Raw genomic sequence first — 16,376 nt, 5'->3', positions numbered from 1 at the left:
AACCAGCTGGCCAGTGCTCATGTCATCCAAAGGCACTGTGAGGGGCTCTGTGGGAGTCAGGGAATTGTCTTACTCGTCTTAAATTCAGTGTCAGAAATAGCTGATTTCCTTTTGTCAAACTCATCCCCTCCACCTCCTCCTTCCTGGCCCAAAGTTCGTATGAATGAGTGAAAATGTAACAGGCAAGTAAGTACAGAATAGCTTTTAGTTTCATGCCAGTTTTCTTAAAGGAAGCAACTACAGTTCTGTAATAAATATACTGAGAAAAACTAATGAGTCACCACCCATGCAACACATACATGTGTTATAAATAGCTCAGCATTCCCCTTCATGGGTGCTGCAAAAGAGATTTTTTTTTTTATATTTTATTTTAACCAGCAAATTATTAGGTATAGCTCCTTGGTATTTTAATTACAGGCTCTATCACAGATTCCTTGTGCTCCAGCACGTCACACAAAGTTACTCCAGGATAACTGTTTCATGGAGACAAAACAGCTTCTATCAGCAAAGTCATAAACAGGCACAATAGGTTATTTAATAAGTTTAGATGCCTTACTTAAATGCACTTAAATGGGGAAAAAAGGGTCCTATTAATGTAGCTACCAGTCAGGGCAAAAGCATCTCCTTGCTATTGGTGCTCAGTCTGCTCCTTTTCCCAGCAACTTCAGAAACATCAAGCAAAAAAACCACATTGTCCTTCTTTATATTAATAGCCAGTAAGAAGTTAATTAGTTTAAAAGCATCAATATTTAAGGTTATCAGGACATAAAATGCACACTTATAATGAATGTTACAGGCCCAGGATAGATCCTCGTTATAAAGTCATTCAAGGATCAGCAGAGAATCAGCTCATTTAAACTGATCACCAACAATCTAATCCTTTGATAAAGATTATTACTGCATAATGGTAAGAATGAAGTAACTAAAAAAAGAACAAAATCAAAGAAAACATATAAGTTTGACATTATAAATAAAAAACTGGCTGATGCCAGGTGAATTCTCTCCTCTGTGGTAATTACCAAAGAAAATACTGGCCTGCTGTTTGCATTCTCCCTCTGCTATAATGAAGTTTACAGGAGAGATTGTGCAAACATTGGAGAAGTTTTGGAGCCAGTTCTGCCTTGGAAAACATTCTGCAATATTGGCAATTTTTCCTTCCAGTTAAAATACTGCTCTCACCAGATCAGAACCTGCCTTTCAACAAAAACACAGTTGCATTAATAATACCAATTTCAATATAGTCATTAGTATTTTTTAAGTGTACATATAATTAGTATGTAGTCCTGCAAGGAATAGGGACTTGGACTCAATGATCCATTGAGGGATCACTGGGATCAGGGAATGAGTCCCTTCCAACTTGAGATATTCTACAATTCTATGTTTGCATAAAAATAATCTTCAAAAAAGTAGTCAAACAATATGAAACTAAAGACCAACTTTTAAACTTTATTTCCTAACTGTTAGCAAATTTCAGGAGGAAAAAGCATAAAATCACAGTATATCCAAGCATAAGCTCAACACTGAAAATTGAAGGAAAGCAGAGAAAAATCCACCTCCGAATTCAAAAAGTTAATTATCCAACTTATTACACATCAAGTTGTAGCAGCATATAATCTAAATTATCTGTTGAAATATGCCCAGGTGCCCTTAGTGACAGTAGCTAAATAGCTTCTATCTGACTGGTTTTTAGAGCAATGTACCAGAGAAAAGAGATTTTAGGGAATGTGAAGAACAGCTCCCCTCCTCACCCTCCCATGAACTGCACCACTCACATGAACAGACTGGAAACTGAACTCCCTCACTGGATGTGTTAAGTTAAGAGGTAAAACATGACATATTCTGCATGTCTATAACCCACTACCAAGCTACATTAGCTAAATTCAAAGCAGATTCTGATCTGGCCTCATGGACAGCTCCCCAGTATAAAAAAACCCAACCTACACAACCCAGAGCAGGTAAGTCAAAGCACAGCTCTGCCACCCCTCTATCAAACCACGTGAAAATAGGAGTGCAAAACAAAGTGGCACCTAACAGGGAGCCTTTCCCTTTTCACCTCTGCTTAAAACCAACAACAAGGCAGAACTCTGCTCTCAGAAACCACTCCACATCAGTTTGTTTTGTAGCCTGATACCTTAATTACATACTCCAACACTGGTTTTCAAATATTTAATTTAAATTTTAGGATAAAACAGCTCGCAGCATATTGAATGGTGTTCCTTTGACAAGCTTTCCACAAATTTGAGCAGCATAATATGGTGTACTTTAAGAGGAAAACCCTGATTTTCTCCCTGTAAGTTCAGCCTCTCCTCCAGCCCCCGACACAGCATTCAGAAGCATTTCACGGCATCAAACACATCTCAAACCCGCTTTGCAAATCCTTTTGCCTTCTCTTTGCAGCCACAGAAGCTCCCATCAACTACAGCTACTGCAAATGCAAAGAAACAACAGCAGAAAAGTAATGAAAATCTTGAATGTAGCTCTCCTAATGGGATGTAACAGCTGGAACAAAGATCTAACCCAGCTGGGAGAGCCATCATTTTCTTCTGCAAGTGAGAGAACACGTGAGCAGCGATGACAGGCTCTTCACAGCCACACCACGGTGTCTCAACCACGTCAGAGTAAATCCATTCAGTTTGGAACACAAAGATTATGTCCCTCAGCTGACAGCCCTGCTAACTCAAACCCCACTGGTCTGACTCCGAGATAACGCCCTGACAATGAAGATGCTACAATTGGAATTTAATTAATTCTACTTATGCAAAACCATGGCAGAATTAAGCTCATTCATCCAGAGCTGGGTTTGTACAGTAACTTATTTCAGGAGCAAAAGGAAACAATTCTGAAATTGCAGGGAGATGTCAGCTCAGTATTAAGATGTCCTTTTACAAACCTTTTTAAAGAAAGAAATACAGGGATCGTTTTAAGAGACATTGTACAAAAACCAGCACATCACTGGCACAAACACAGCATATTCCCCTTCTCCTCAAAGAAAAAAAAAATAACAAAAAAAACACCAAACAAAAAGACTGTGATACTTGTGTTACTTCCTTCCCTATTCATAGAGGGGAAAAATGCCTTTCCCCACTTTCAGTAAGCAAACCCAAAGCAAGAGAGGCATACCTGAGCTCTACAAACTCCAATCCTCAGCACCAAAAGATTTATTTGCATCATCTCTATGTCTTTTCCTCTCAGTCTTAGAAACACTGCAGCACAAACATCTTGCCCAGAATTTGTAACAACTTTATGAAAGGACAGCTCAGGCCAAATCTAGGTGAGCTTCTTTTTCACCTAACTCCATCCTCCTAAACCCTCTCTGCTGTCTCCTTTAATTGCTTTAAATATAATTTCTGTGTGGATTAGGATACAAACTTCAGAGCTGCACTTGTGCTGCTGGGATACATGGGTTAATATTGCACAGTCCCATTTCTAGACTAACTTGCTCCCAGATTTGGGGAAAGTTGTACAAGTAAACCTGTTTAAACTGAGAAATTCAGTTTGCAGCAGATAGCTGTTCCTAAGCTTGGTTACACTGGCACTGTCAGACTTGATCTCAATTATTCCTGAAATGATGAAGCAGAGCCAGGAGCAGGCACACTCAGCTCATCACTTTGCTTCACGGGGGATCCCTGCAGCAGTGAGAACTTCCCTTCTTCAGAGAAGGGGCACAGCCTCCAGCAGCAGCACTTCCAGGCTGTGGTTGCTCCTCTCCTGACCAAGCCACTCACCGTGTGCTTCCCAGCTCTGCACACTCTCCAAATTCACCCCTGCAGAGGAATCCAACACACTCAGCCCTCACAGTTCCTTGGGTCTTGATGCTGCATCCAATCCACCACCAGCTGACAGCAACATGCCTCTGGTGCTCCTCTCACCTGTGGCTGACACCTCATTAGCACAGTTCCCACAGCCTGTACAGAAGTCCTGGCAAACATTCCCAGAGGTGCATTTCAGGGCTCCCATCCCTCTCCAGCAACCTCCTGCAGGTCCCAGCACAATCTCTGAACTGGTGGTGGCCAAAGTAACCCCCAAATCCACCATCAGTGAGTCACCTTCTCCCTACCCAGCACTTCAGGCAATCAATTATCCATCCCAGCTCCAGCCCCTGCCAGACCCAGCTGCTCTGACCTCTGCCCCGGGGGCTCTCCAGGACTTTCCCCTCCACAAGTACAGGACACGTGGAGCAGCAGCTGCCCACAATGCCACAGCTCTCCAGCATGCCAAAGGAAGGGGGGATCCTGTCCCTCCTGGCACAGGAGGCACAAGCAGCCCTGTTTGCCCAGACACACAGCCTACAACCCCCTCTCCAGGGTACCCTTGCTCCTCCAGGTCCCTCCACTATGGAGATCCCCCTTCATTTCCTTCCTATTACCCACAGATGCAGCAGGAGCACTGGCAGCCCCATCTCTGCACACAAATCTCTGCCACATGACACCCTCCCTGCCCACATGTAGGGCAGCAAAGGCCCCCCCACACACACAGATCCAGGACCCTCTAACCACACCCAAGCCTGAGCCTTGCTCCTCATTCCCTGTGTTTAGAGCTGCCAGGGACCCTGACAGCCTCCCTCACCCTGCAGGCAGATTGTCACCTCCCCACCCCTTTGTGACCCATCAGCATCCTTTCCTGACATTGCCAGACCCAGCACACCCCCAGCACCCTCTCAGCCCCACTGGCAGCATTGCTGACCAAGCCAGCAACTGGACATCCCACCCTCCAACCCCCCACGTTCTGCAGGTGGCAGCAGGACATCCATCCCCTCAGTAGCTCCACTGCAGGCTCTGCAGGGACACTCACAATCCCAAGGGACACACAACTAACTGCATCCTCTGCTGTCCAGAGGCCCAGAGCCAGCAGTGGTGTTCCCTTCCCAGTCCCATCAACACCACATTCCACACTGCTGGGTGACCCAGCCAGCAGTCCTTGGCACTGATTGCCAGGCCTCTCCTCTTTCTCTTTTCCCACTTGCTGTAAACTCACCCCACCCCAGCATCACCTCACCCCAAATCCACTGAGGCCTGGGCATCACTTCCACTGCCCCCACCATCACTTCCAGCTCCTTCTCCACCTCACTGGCTAACTCCAGTCCCCCACATATCCAGCCAAACCCCTTCTCTGCATCCACATGAGGACACCCATACCTCATGCCATGTGCACTAAATTATCCCCAGCCCCAACCCACCCCTTCTGCACTCCCAATTCCCTGCCACACTCCCACATGCTGTGCACTACAGCTCCACTTCCCCCAAAACACACGTTAGTGCATCCCTGCCTTCCCACATTCCCCATACACATGCTCCCAGTCCCACTGCTTCCCCCTGTACACAAACATTCCCAGAGCACCCCAACAACAGGACTTCCAGGCACACCACTCCTCCCCAGGCAGGAGGGAGTCCAAGCCTTGCACCCTCCATCCTCAGCACTTCCCCTTGTGCCAGAACAGTGAACCCCACACACCTGCAGTGGGCCCCCCCAGCACTGTCCTAGGGCACAAAAGATGACCCAAAGATGAGCCAGGAGAACACAGCAGCACATCCTCCCATGTACACATCCCACCAAGGAAAAGAGGCTGGCTGTCCCTTCTCCCTCCAGTTCATCCCCCTCCCAGATTCAGAGCATCCCAGCCATGGGGGGAACAGTGCCCTCTCCCCCTCCTGTACTTGTGTCTCCCCCTCCCCAGCATCCTGCAGCCAGAGAGAGTGGGACAGCACCCCCATGTCCCCACACCCCAGACCCACAGCCACAGAGTCTCCTTTTCTCCAGCTCCAGCCCCACAGACCCACTGCCCCACAGTCCTCCCTGGCACCAGGACCCCCTTGCCCCAGCGCTGCTCCACAGCTTCCCTCCCATCCTCCCAGTCCTGTGCACTGCTCCACAGCCCCCAGCCCACGGGCTGATCTTCCCCAAACACACACCTGGCACTCAGTGACCCCAAGACCCTAGCACTGCCCAAATCCCACCTCCCCACACCCTCCTACCCTGACCAAATAAATGACCACACCTCCACGACCCTCCCCTGCCAAGCATCCCCAGCTCCTGGCACTGCCTGACAATCAGCAGCTTCCAGCTGCCCACCCCACAGCCTCCTACCCAGGGTCACCAGTGCTGCCCAAACCCACTCCCCTGTGCCCTCCTGCCCTGTTCAAACCCACCTCCCTGTATCCTCCTGCCCTATCCCCCAAACCAACCTGCCTGTGCCCTCCTGCCTTGACCCCCTGCCCTGCCCAAACCCACATCCCTCTGCCCTCCTACCCTGTCCCCCAAACCAACCTACCTGTGCCCTCCTGCCCTGATCCCCAGACCCCTGCCCTGCCCAAACCCACCTCCCTGTGCCCTCCTTCCCTGTCCCCCAAACCCACTCCCCTGTGTCCTCCTTCCCTGTCCCCCAAACCCACTCCCCTGTGTCCTCCTGCCCTATCCCCCAAACTCACCTCCCTGTCCCCTCCTGCCTTGACTCCTGCCCTGCCCAAACCCACATCCCTCTGCCCTTCTTCCCTGCCCAAACCCACATCCCTGTGCCCTCCTTCCCAGTCCCCCAAACTCACCTCCCTGTGCCCTCCTTCCCTGTCTCCCAGACCCCTGCCCTCCCCAAATCCCACCTCCCCATACTCTCCGGCACTGCCGCCCAGACCCCAGCACTCCCAAAATCCCCCTCTCCGTGCCCTCCTGCCCCAGCAGTGCCCCAAACCCCCTCTCCGTGCCCTCCTGCCCTGCCCCAATCCCCCCACCCGCGCTCCTGCCCCGTTTCCTCGGCTGGGCTCCCGGAGCTCACCCAGCCCGGCCCCTGCTCCAGCCGGCTCTCCCTCCGAGGGCCGTGTCCGGCCGCATGCCCCCGGCCCAGCCCCAGCCCGCACTCACAGAGCTCGCAGTAGCGGTGGCAGCCCCGGCCCAGCCCCTGCAGGTACCGCTGCAGCACGTCGGTGAGCAGGTCGCAGGCCGAGACCTGCACGGAGTCCCAGCCGAGGGCCTGGCAGATCTGCGCCACCGACACCCGCAGCAGCCAGCGGGAGTAGGTCTCGCACATCCCGCCGGGGCCGGGGGCCGCGGGAGCTCTCACGCACCGCCCGCCGCCGCCATCGCCGCCGCCATCTTGGCGCCGCCCCGCCCCCGCCAGGCAGCGCCGCTCCAGCGCCGAGCGCATCGAGCGGGGCGGAGCGCGGGAACGCCGCCCGCAGCGCCCGGAGGCCGCGGCCCGCAGCTGCGGGAAACGGGGCTCGGGACAAGGTAAATACATCAATATCGATACCTCTCTGGGCTCGGGAGGAGGTAAATACATCGATATCGGTACCTCAGCACCGCCAAATGTCCCCCAGTGCCCGAAGGGATCTCACAGGAGGGATGCGACAAGGCTCTTTACAAGGGCAGGTAGTGACGGGCGAGGCGGAATGCATTCAAGCTGAGTTTTAGATGGGATATGGGGGAGAAATTCTGCGCTGTGGGGGTGGTGAAGCACTAACAGAGGGGGCCCAGGGTGGATGTCCCGGTCGTGGTGATATTCAAAGTCAGGGGGGACAGGGCTCTGAGCAAGCCGGGATAGTGAAAAGTGTCCCTGCCCACCGCAGCGGGTGCAAGCAGATCAGCTTGAAGGTCCCCTCGAACCCAAACCATCCTGTGATTCTATGATTCTATAAACAATCCCAGTATCTCTAAATAAATATAAATATCTCAATGTATCCCACAGACAGCTGTCAAGAGGAGGGTGCCAGACTCAGAATTCTCAGTGATGCCCAGTGACAGGATGAGGAGCAATGGCCACAAACGAAACCAAAGCACAAGGAGTTTCACCTATCAAGAGGAAGAACTTCCTTACACAGAGGGTGGCAGAGCACTGGAACAGGCTGCCCAGGAAGGTTATTTTCCTCTTTTTTTTTTTTCCTTTCCAGTTGTATGGAACACCAAATTGGCAGCAATGAGGAAAGTGTTTCTGGGTGGTATTAAAGAAAAAAACAAAACCAAACAATGCCCCAAAACCAACAACAACAACCAAACAAAAAACAAACAACAAAAAAACAAACAAAAAAAGTAGGAAAAGGATGGAACTCTGGTAGCAAAAAGGATCCAGAAACAAAATATTTAATATTTACAGTAAATGAGTGGTGTAGGAGATTACAAGGAGGAGCAGCACAGCTCTTAACTCAGTGGTGGCTGTGGAGATACACAAGAGCTAAACTGTAACTTTTATTTGCGTGTAACTAATCAGAGCATGGAGGACAGAACTGTAAATAACAGAACTCTCGTATGAAAACCTAATTAGTTCATAAATTAGCACTTTGGTTTCTGAGTAGTCTGTTGCATCAGTCACATTCACATCTCCCATCTGCAGCCTGAAGAGCAGGACCTGGCCCAGAACAAAGTCCTGAAGCTCCTGGTTTGGTTAACAGCTCAAGGTCCCGAGGGTGGTGCCCCTCAGGGCTCCATACTGGGACCAGTATGAGCTTCTCTGGGAAACCTGTAAAGAATTTCTTCCCAATACCCCATCTATCCCTGCCCTGATCAGTTTAAAGCCATTACCCCTTGTCCTGTTGCTCCATGCCCTTATCCAAAGTCCCTTCCCAGCTCCCCTGGAGCCCCTTCAGATGCTGAAAGGTCTCGCTAGGACCTTCTCTTCTCCAGGCTGAACAAAACTCTCAGGGTGTGGTGAGTGTGCCCCAGCCCTCTGACATTTACATTTCTATACACACACTGTGCATTCTGAATAACCTCTGTAGTGACTCACCTAATCACATCAGTTAATTTTAAAAATTCAACATCTGCAGTGGCACTACAACATTCAAATAAGAGAGATCAGTGTTCCAGCTGTGTGATGCAGAGGTTATTCCACTCTCCTCCTTCAGCCCACAATACAATGTACCTCTCAAAGTAGGTCACTTCATTTTCAAAGACAGGGTGAAGTCAGAAAATCTCTTCCACTCTTCGAAGGAAACATCCACTCACGTGTTTCACGTGGCAAATTAAAAGTGTAGAGCACAGACTTTTAAAAAATAAAGTTTCAAAGCACACCCAAGCCCAGCCCAGATATTTTAGACTCCCAAGAGCATTTGCTCCACAGACAACCAAAAAGATCTGTTTCATGGAGGTGGTTTATTTTAAGAATTTACAGATTTCTGGGGCTTTTCTACTTCTTCACAAGATAACAGAGCAGTCTTGTTAACACAGACACAGGCAGGCTAAACCACATATGCTCAGAAGAGCTCCTCTTCACCTGTAATGAAAATTGAAACAAATTAAAACCCTTTCATCTATTTATGTATTTATTTTAAACTGCTGTCTTCCCCAATTTAAATACTTCATTAATATTCCTTACCACCCCCCCACTATTCGTCACATCTTTTTTTTTTTTTTACATTTCAAATTTCAAATTACATTTTAGACTTGGAATATGTTTATGTTAATACAGAAACCTCTTTAGGTATGTCTTACATACAGACATTTTTAAGCAATTGCATTAAGTCAGGCAAAAACTCAAACAGTAATTCCAAATGAGTCCATGGCTTCATAATAGAAAAAAAAAAACACACAGAAAATTATAACTCATCTGGGATTATGCTCCCATGGACATATTTTCCTTAAAATTACTGAAAATTAAGAACTCTGTCTGGACAAATTCAAACTAAAAATGTCCAATTTCACAGCTGTTTAGGAAGGAAAATTTCTGTCTGACCAAGACCCCTCAATTCTGACTTCCTCATCTGAGTTTGTATTTTCTGTGGTAATTCATTTTATAACACAATTCAGTTTCTATGACATAACTTTACCTCTTGGATTTGGCTGAACCGCTTTTTCCGATTAATCCCTGGTTATGGTATTATGAGAAAAAACAAAACAAGCAGGTTAGGAAGCAACTCATGCAAATTCAGGCAAAACTCTGCACGGATTTATGACCACAAATGTATTGTGAGGAGCACAATACAGCACTGAAATCATAGAAAGTACATGTTCCAGGCATTCTGCAAATACACAGGATATGAACACATGTATTTCCATACAGAGCACAAATTTTTAACTGTTACAGTAATACACATGAGCTACATGCAGTTACAAATTGTGGTCTAAGCCCACACATTTGTAACCTGCAGCACACACCTGCACAAAACCTCATCCTCAGGCAAACAAGCAAAACGCTGAACTTCAAGTAAAATACATATTCCATATGAAAATATTCTGGCAATTCCCTCCTTGCAAACCCAGCCCCAAACTCTCAGCTTCTGAACACTTGGTTTATCCAAAAGCATTTCAGTCACACCATTTGCTCTCTCCCACTCAACACTACTGGGCTATTTGACCAGGCAAAATAGGAAACATCCAGGTAAAAGGGAGGAGGGGGAAAATCCACCAAAGGCCAGGAGGAAAATCCTCACCTCTCCAGGCAAGGATGCGTGGTGAGGCTGAAGATCTATTTTACCAGCTTTTAAACTGTATTTGATCAGAAAAAAATTCCAAGCTTCTCTCTGGTTAGTAGAACTGTGCAAGCTGAAAAGCTTGGGAGCCATGCCAGGCACTGCCTTCCCTCTGGTTTTAGAGCCTACAATCCCAAAGTTTGCCTGTTACCCTGGCACACAAGCAGCACATGACTGCAAGAGCTCTGACTGCACCTTCATACAAATACTCACAGAGCAGCAGCACCAGAGATGATCTCGATGAGCTCCTTGGTGATGACGGCCTGGCGGGTGCGGTTGAAGGTCAAGGTCAGCTTGTCAATCATCTCAGCTGGAACAGGGCAAGGTTGGAGTTTAAACACAAAATGAGTGTGTAAATGTGTATAAATGCACATACAGAGAAGCTGCATGGGCATAATACCCAAGTATCTTGTAAACCACCGCAAATACCAAGAGGCTTAGTGCACCTGATGTTTTTTCCCTACAATCTAGAAACCTGAGAATTCAGCTTGTCAGTTAAACATCTGCAGAACAGCTGGCAGACTTGCAAATACCAGGCATGACATAGCTTATTGTAACATAACACAAGCAGGCATCATTAGCTTTAAAATTAGATTTCACTGTCAATTAACTGCATTGTTATTTCCTTTAAGTTGTGCCAAAAGGAGGAGAGACTTTTCTCAATTATTTTTTTTCTCAACTATTTTTAAACACAGCAGGAATCACGCATTTCTCTCACGCTGGTCATCAGAGCCATATCTACCATTTGTGGCAGCCCAATTGCACATCACATCAGCATCACATAATCACCAGTATCCTTCCAAGGAACACTCATATATTCTCTACTTTCTCCATGACAGGTGGTATTTAACTATTGTTTAAGCTTCTTCACCTCTAAATTGCACTGCACTAATTATATCTGGTGAACGAGTAAGTACAGATTTATAAAAATTCAGGAAATCCTCAGAGCAGCCACATGAAAGAAGCATAGAGAATATTTAGCCATTACACAATTAGTTTAGTATTTCATACACCTTTTAAATAATCTGTTATTTCATTTCTAGTCCTAGGCCTGTTTCTTGGCAGCAATCCCTCTTTCCAGGGACTAAACACAATTCATGTTCAAAACAGAATCTCAGTTGAACTGGCTCAAAAAAATGACTCAAAGTGGAATTAAGATAGGAAACAGCTGATTTTTGGAGGAAAGAACTACACAAAGCAAGGCCAGCACGTTCCTGCTGAACAAGTGAAGTCCTGCAAATGCAGGGAGCAGCTTACAAGCATTCTTGCTGGCGTTGTCCATGGCAGTCATCCTGGCGCTCTGCTCGCTGGTGGTGGATTCTTTCAGGGAGTAGTACAGGATGTTTGCTAGCGTGAACTCCTGGTAGTTTCTCAGCACGTCAGCATCAATATCATCATAGATACTTAGGCTTTCTGCAAAACATGGAGGAGCAGGCTTAGACACATCCAAGATTTACTACTTCCAGCAAAATACAATGCTGGAAGTATTGTAAGTAAATACAATGCATGGAGAAGATTACTTGTCTGGGCTGATTCAATACTTAAGGCAGCACAGAGGGATTTCCTGAACATATTATGTGTACCTTCAGAATCTCTGTGCTAGTTATAATTCTGTTAACTGTTTTATGTGCTTTAATTCAATTTAATATTAGGAAAGTCAGATCAAAGCAAAATACATTATTGCCATATTATGTTTAACCTTCCCATACAATGCTGCAGAAACATTCTGGGGTATTTTTAGTGAGCAGTGAAAAGTCACTCACTACTCAGGCTATTCAGTGCTGAAAATTTTGGAACTGAAAAGAGTTTACATATGCATAATTCTTGCTTGAGACAGAATCTCAAACCAGAATTAGCATCACCTTTGTTTTTAACCTCCTTGCCCTACAGCACCTTTGTGAGCCAGCCTTGGACTGGTCTAGGCCACAATAAAACCATCTGTTAAACTGTGATACAAGCACCATAATAAGATGTTTAATACCATATTCCAATTTTCAAAGTGCTTTTTTTGTGATCTATCACTGCATGTAACTGGTGGTTTCTAGCTCCCTACTTACCAGAGCCAGCCACAGTTTCAAAGGAGAAGATTGGTTTTTCATCAGTCTTGTAAGAGATGACAGACCTGTACAAAAGGAGCAAAATAGGCTCTTCATTCAACTAACTCTAAACTGAATGGTTCAGATCAAACTAGAACAGACAACTTCTGGCTTTCCAATGCCACAAAGTTTTGTGATAACCCTGATGAAAAGGTCTTGGGCACCACATGGATATAATGATGTGTTGACTGTAGATATAACAGCTATACACAAGTTAAAAGCCAGTTCCAACCACAGCTACTAGAAAAAACAGCCCAGTTCTTGACACACAACAAAATCAAGATGTGAATATGCCAAATATCTACTTTCAGTTTTCAGTTAAATTCAGCTTTCATACAACTTCATTGGCCAATATGCTCTTTGAAGCATTCTGCCCAGTATTTTTCCAGTGAAGTTTCAGTTCAACCTTACCTGAACCGATTGTAGATGACAGAGCCCTCGTCAAATTCATACCCAGAGTTTAACAGCTCCAAAGCAATGGCTGAAGCATCTCCAAAGCTCGGAGGCCTCCGTCCCACCTCTTTGAATGTCACCAGGAAATAGTTGCCATGTGTCCTGCAGCAACAACAAACCTGTGTTAGAACCAAGGGGATGCTCTAAAATACAGGAGCAGCAAGACTTACTAGAGGTAACTGACTGTAACTTAGTGTTCAGAATGAAACATTTTATTGAATTAGGGTCTGAAAGAAACTTTGCTTTCAGTTAAATTACCATAGCTTCACAATACACACAAGTGTAACAGCGCCAGTTGCCAGCTTTCAGACTTTTATTTCAAAAATATAATAGTGCTGTGTAGCAGTCCCCCAAATTATGTATCAAAACCACTTGTCAGATATTTGCTAATTTTTTTTACAGGAACATGAATTTAACACAGTTCCCTTCAATGCAATTTCCTGCCAATTGCACACAAGCTTACAGTCTTGAAATTTCTACCACAGAAAACAAAACTCCAAACGAAACTTTTGGGTGCCATCCTTTTTACCTTTGAAGCAGGCCTCTGATCTTGTCACCTACTCCAACCACCATAACCTCTTTCCCTGCATTTGAGAGGTTGGTAATCTCGTTCTTCAAGGTTTTAGCAATAGATGTATGGATAGCACCACACAGGCCTCGGTCAGAGGACACACCAATAAGGAGGTGCTTCTTCTTGTCCTCAGGTGCCTTTATTTCTGCTTTCTCATAAAGAGCTGGGAAAAAAAAGATCATCACATGTTTTTCAAGGGTGCCAAAAAAGCAAGTAAGTAATAAAAAATGCTCTGAATTATTCTAACTAAAACCAATACCAAAGGGGCTTCAGATCTCAGCCAGATTAACTTTATCTCCTTTGCAATTGTTTCAAGTTTGCACGTGGTCAGATCAGATGTGAGCAAGAAACAATTCAAAGCCAGTCACAGCTCTGATCAGATCAGTGAAGTTCACTGTGTAAATTCTTTTGGAAACAGACTACTAGAAGGTTAAAAAGCCTTGGCATTTTATCACCAGTATGAAAACCTCCTCTTCTGCTCCCCCATGACTAAATAAATGCAAGCTCTTTCTCTCACACAGAGCTCCTGTTCCATAGACCCTCGCAGGCTTCAGCTCCCTCTCAGCTCTTGCGTATTTGGCTGCAGAAACCATCTTCATGGACTTGGTGATCTTCTGGATGTTCTTGATGGACTTCAAACGCCTGGTGACTGCAAGGTTGAGAGTTCAAGGTCACAGACTGTACTGGGCATACTGCCTCACACCCAAACAACAAAATGCCAGCAAGGGACATCCAAAAATATTTTGCCATGTTCCTCAAAGAAGAAGAAATAAATAAACAAACAGCACACAAACCTCACAAAAGACCTCAGTATTAGCAGTTAGAGTAAGAATGTAACTAACACAAATTCATATTTACAACACAGATGTTATTTCCTTCAGACATAACATTTATTTAATATTTATCCCAACATGAAGTCTGTGTATTAATCACTTTGCTTCCAAATCTTCCTGTTTCACAAATATATTACTTGAGGTATAATGTCATCTTTCACAGATGACAAGCAGAGAAAATAAACAAACAAAAAAGTCCCCATAGAGTGAAGACAGAATAAATTTCCTCCTCTATTTAGACTGTGGTAAAGTGACATCTATAAAAACACTAAAAAAGTAACCAAAACAGGCATCCCACTGATAAGCACAATTCCAAGGCAACATCCCTACATAGAACTATGAGGAATGGCTTAAGGAAGCATTATCACACTAAAACCATTCAGTCAATCCTTTCTCCCCCACCAAATGCTGCATAAAAGCACAAGGAAATAAACATAAGAGAAACTAAGTCAACTCTTAGAGGTGGGCAGAAGTTTGGTTTAGCACATAAGATAAAATTATTTTTAAAACCTATTTGAGTAAAACTATAGAAAGACATCTAAATTACTGCTAAAACCACTTCTGAAGGACACTTGTTTAATGTAATTAGCACTGAAGGCCTATATATCATTGTTAGGTATCACAATCATTTTACCCAACAGAGGCTAAACAGAATTATATTTTAATATATGGTTTTCCTGCAACATTTTCCCTCTCTCAAGAGCAGACAAAACCTTTACTTACTGTCTTTTAGCGTTGCCATATTCCTGACTTGGCCCCTGAAAAGGAATGCAGGAGAAATTAGGGTAATTCACTAGGTCTCCAGCAAACCAACACATGCCAAGGGCAAGTCCCTCTCAGAGTGATGAAAACTTCAAAGATTTGCTGCTTCTTAAAAGACATCTGTGGCAGAGACAAGCCACTCTGACCTGTGGCTTGTATGCACACCTTCATCCTTCCCAACTGATACAATTTCACTGAATCAATTAGGCTGGGAAAGACCTCTGAGATCATCAAGTCCAACCTATGACCGAACACCACCTTATCAACTAAACCACTGAGTGCCACATCCAGTCTTTCTTCAGACTCCTCCAGGGACAGTGACTCCACAACCTCCTTGGGCAGCCCATTCCCATGTCTAATTACACTTTTTGTGAAGAAATTGCCCCTAATGCACAACCTAAGCCTATGTTCTCGTGTCCTGCTGTCTGGCAGAAGGGGCCAACTCCCACCTGACTGCACTCAGGGAGCTGTAGAGCGATAAGGTCACCCCGAGCTTCCATTTCTCCAGGCTGAGCTCCCCCAGCTGCTCCTTAGAGGATTTGGGCTCCAGGCCCTTCCCCAGCCCCTCTGCCCTCCTCCGGCCCCGCTCCAGCACCTCAGTGACCCCGAACCGAGGGGCCAGACCCGGCCCGGGACTCGAGGCGGCGCCGCGTACAGAGAAAGGTTTAACGCGTTACCCACCGCCTTGGCTAATGGCACAAAGCAAACGAGGGCATTAGAAGGGCAAATCAGAAATAAAAAAATAATTTTATACAAAGCTTCATGCAACGCAATTAGTTTCTAAAGACTATTAAAACGAAGCAGCGGAGGCCGCACCATTTCCTGGCCAGAGCAGGGTCTCCTGCCATGCACAAACCAGTCCTTTAACCCTCGCCTGTCCCATTCACCCAGCCCGGCCGAGCGCTCCCACCCACCGAGCACGGACCCTCCATCCCTGCGGGTCCCCGCTGCCCTCATCCCCCGGTCCCCGCTCCACCACCACCCCTCAGAGCCCACAGCCCCTCACGGGCCGCCCGCGGCCGCGACCCCTCCGCCCCCAGGCGCCGCACGGCCGAGGGAAGCCATCCCCCCCTGACCCCGCAGAGCCGCCCCGGCCATCGGGACGCGTTCCCCCGTGCCCACAGCGCCCGTCCCCGCCCGTGCCGGTACCATTGCGGCTGGACCAGCGCGACCGCGGCGCCCCGGGCGAACATGGCGGCGCCTCCACCACAGCCCCGCTGAAGGTCAGCGCGCCCGCACCGCGCCTGCGCCGCCCCGCCGGGATCCGCTT

At 46.6% G+C, this 16,376-nt stretch overlaps 2 protein-coding genes and 1 long non-coding RNA gene across 3 annotated transcripts in view; 1 reads left to right on the top strand and 2 right to left on the bottom strand.

Moving 5' to 3' along the window:
• TAF3 (TATA-box binding protein associated factor 3) overlaps positions 1–7,101 on the bottom strand; it is a 113,675-nt gene extending 106,574 nt beyond the window's left edge. Inside the window, exon 1 of the mRNA XM_064421730.1 lies at positions 6,853–7,101. Coding sequence (XP_064277800.1) covers positions 6,853–7,018 — 166 coding nt within the window. The 5' untranslated portion in view covers positions 7,019–7,101. The remainder of the gene's footprint in view (positions 1–6,852) is intronic.
• A 50-nt stretch (positions 7,102–7,151) lies between these two features.
• LOC135301544 (uncharacterized) lies at positions 7,152–8,259 on the top strand. The gene is made up of 2 exons (XR_010363289.1): positions 7,152–7,218; positions 7,676–8,259. It is a non-coding gene; the product is annotated as an uncharacterized LOC135301544 (long non-coding RNA).
• A 797-nt stretch (positions 8,260–9,056) lies between these two features.
• ATP5F1C (ATP synthase F1 subunit gamma) lies at positions 9,057–16,373 on the bottom strand. The gene is made up of 10 exons (XM_064421729.1): positions 16,256–16,373; positions 15,068–15,102; positions 14,029–14,160; positions 13,470–13,674; positions 12,899–13,042; positions 12,449–12,513; positions 11,649–11,804; positions 10,605–10,701; positions 9,750–9,787; positions 9,057–9,196 (listed from the first exon to the last, which is right to left on the bottom strand). The coding sequence occupies exons 1-9, from the start codon at positions 16,297–16,299 to the stop codon at positions 9,781–9,783; spliced, it is 885 nt and encodes a 294-aa protein (XP_064277799.1). The 5' UTR covers positions 16,300–16,373; the 3' UTR covers positions 9,057–9,196; positions 9,750–9,780.
• Between the last annotated feature and the right edge of the window lie 3 nt (positions 16,374–16,376).

Source organism: Passer domesticus, chromosome 5 (assembly GCF_036417665.1).
Source record: "Passer domesticus isolate bPasDom1 chromosome 5, bPasDom1.hap1, whole genome shotgun sequence".
NCBI lineage: Eukaryota > Metazoa > Chordata > Aves > Passeriformes > Passeridae > Passer > Passer domesticus.
This window is presented reverse-complemented; position numbering and strand designations above follow the sequence as displayed.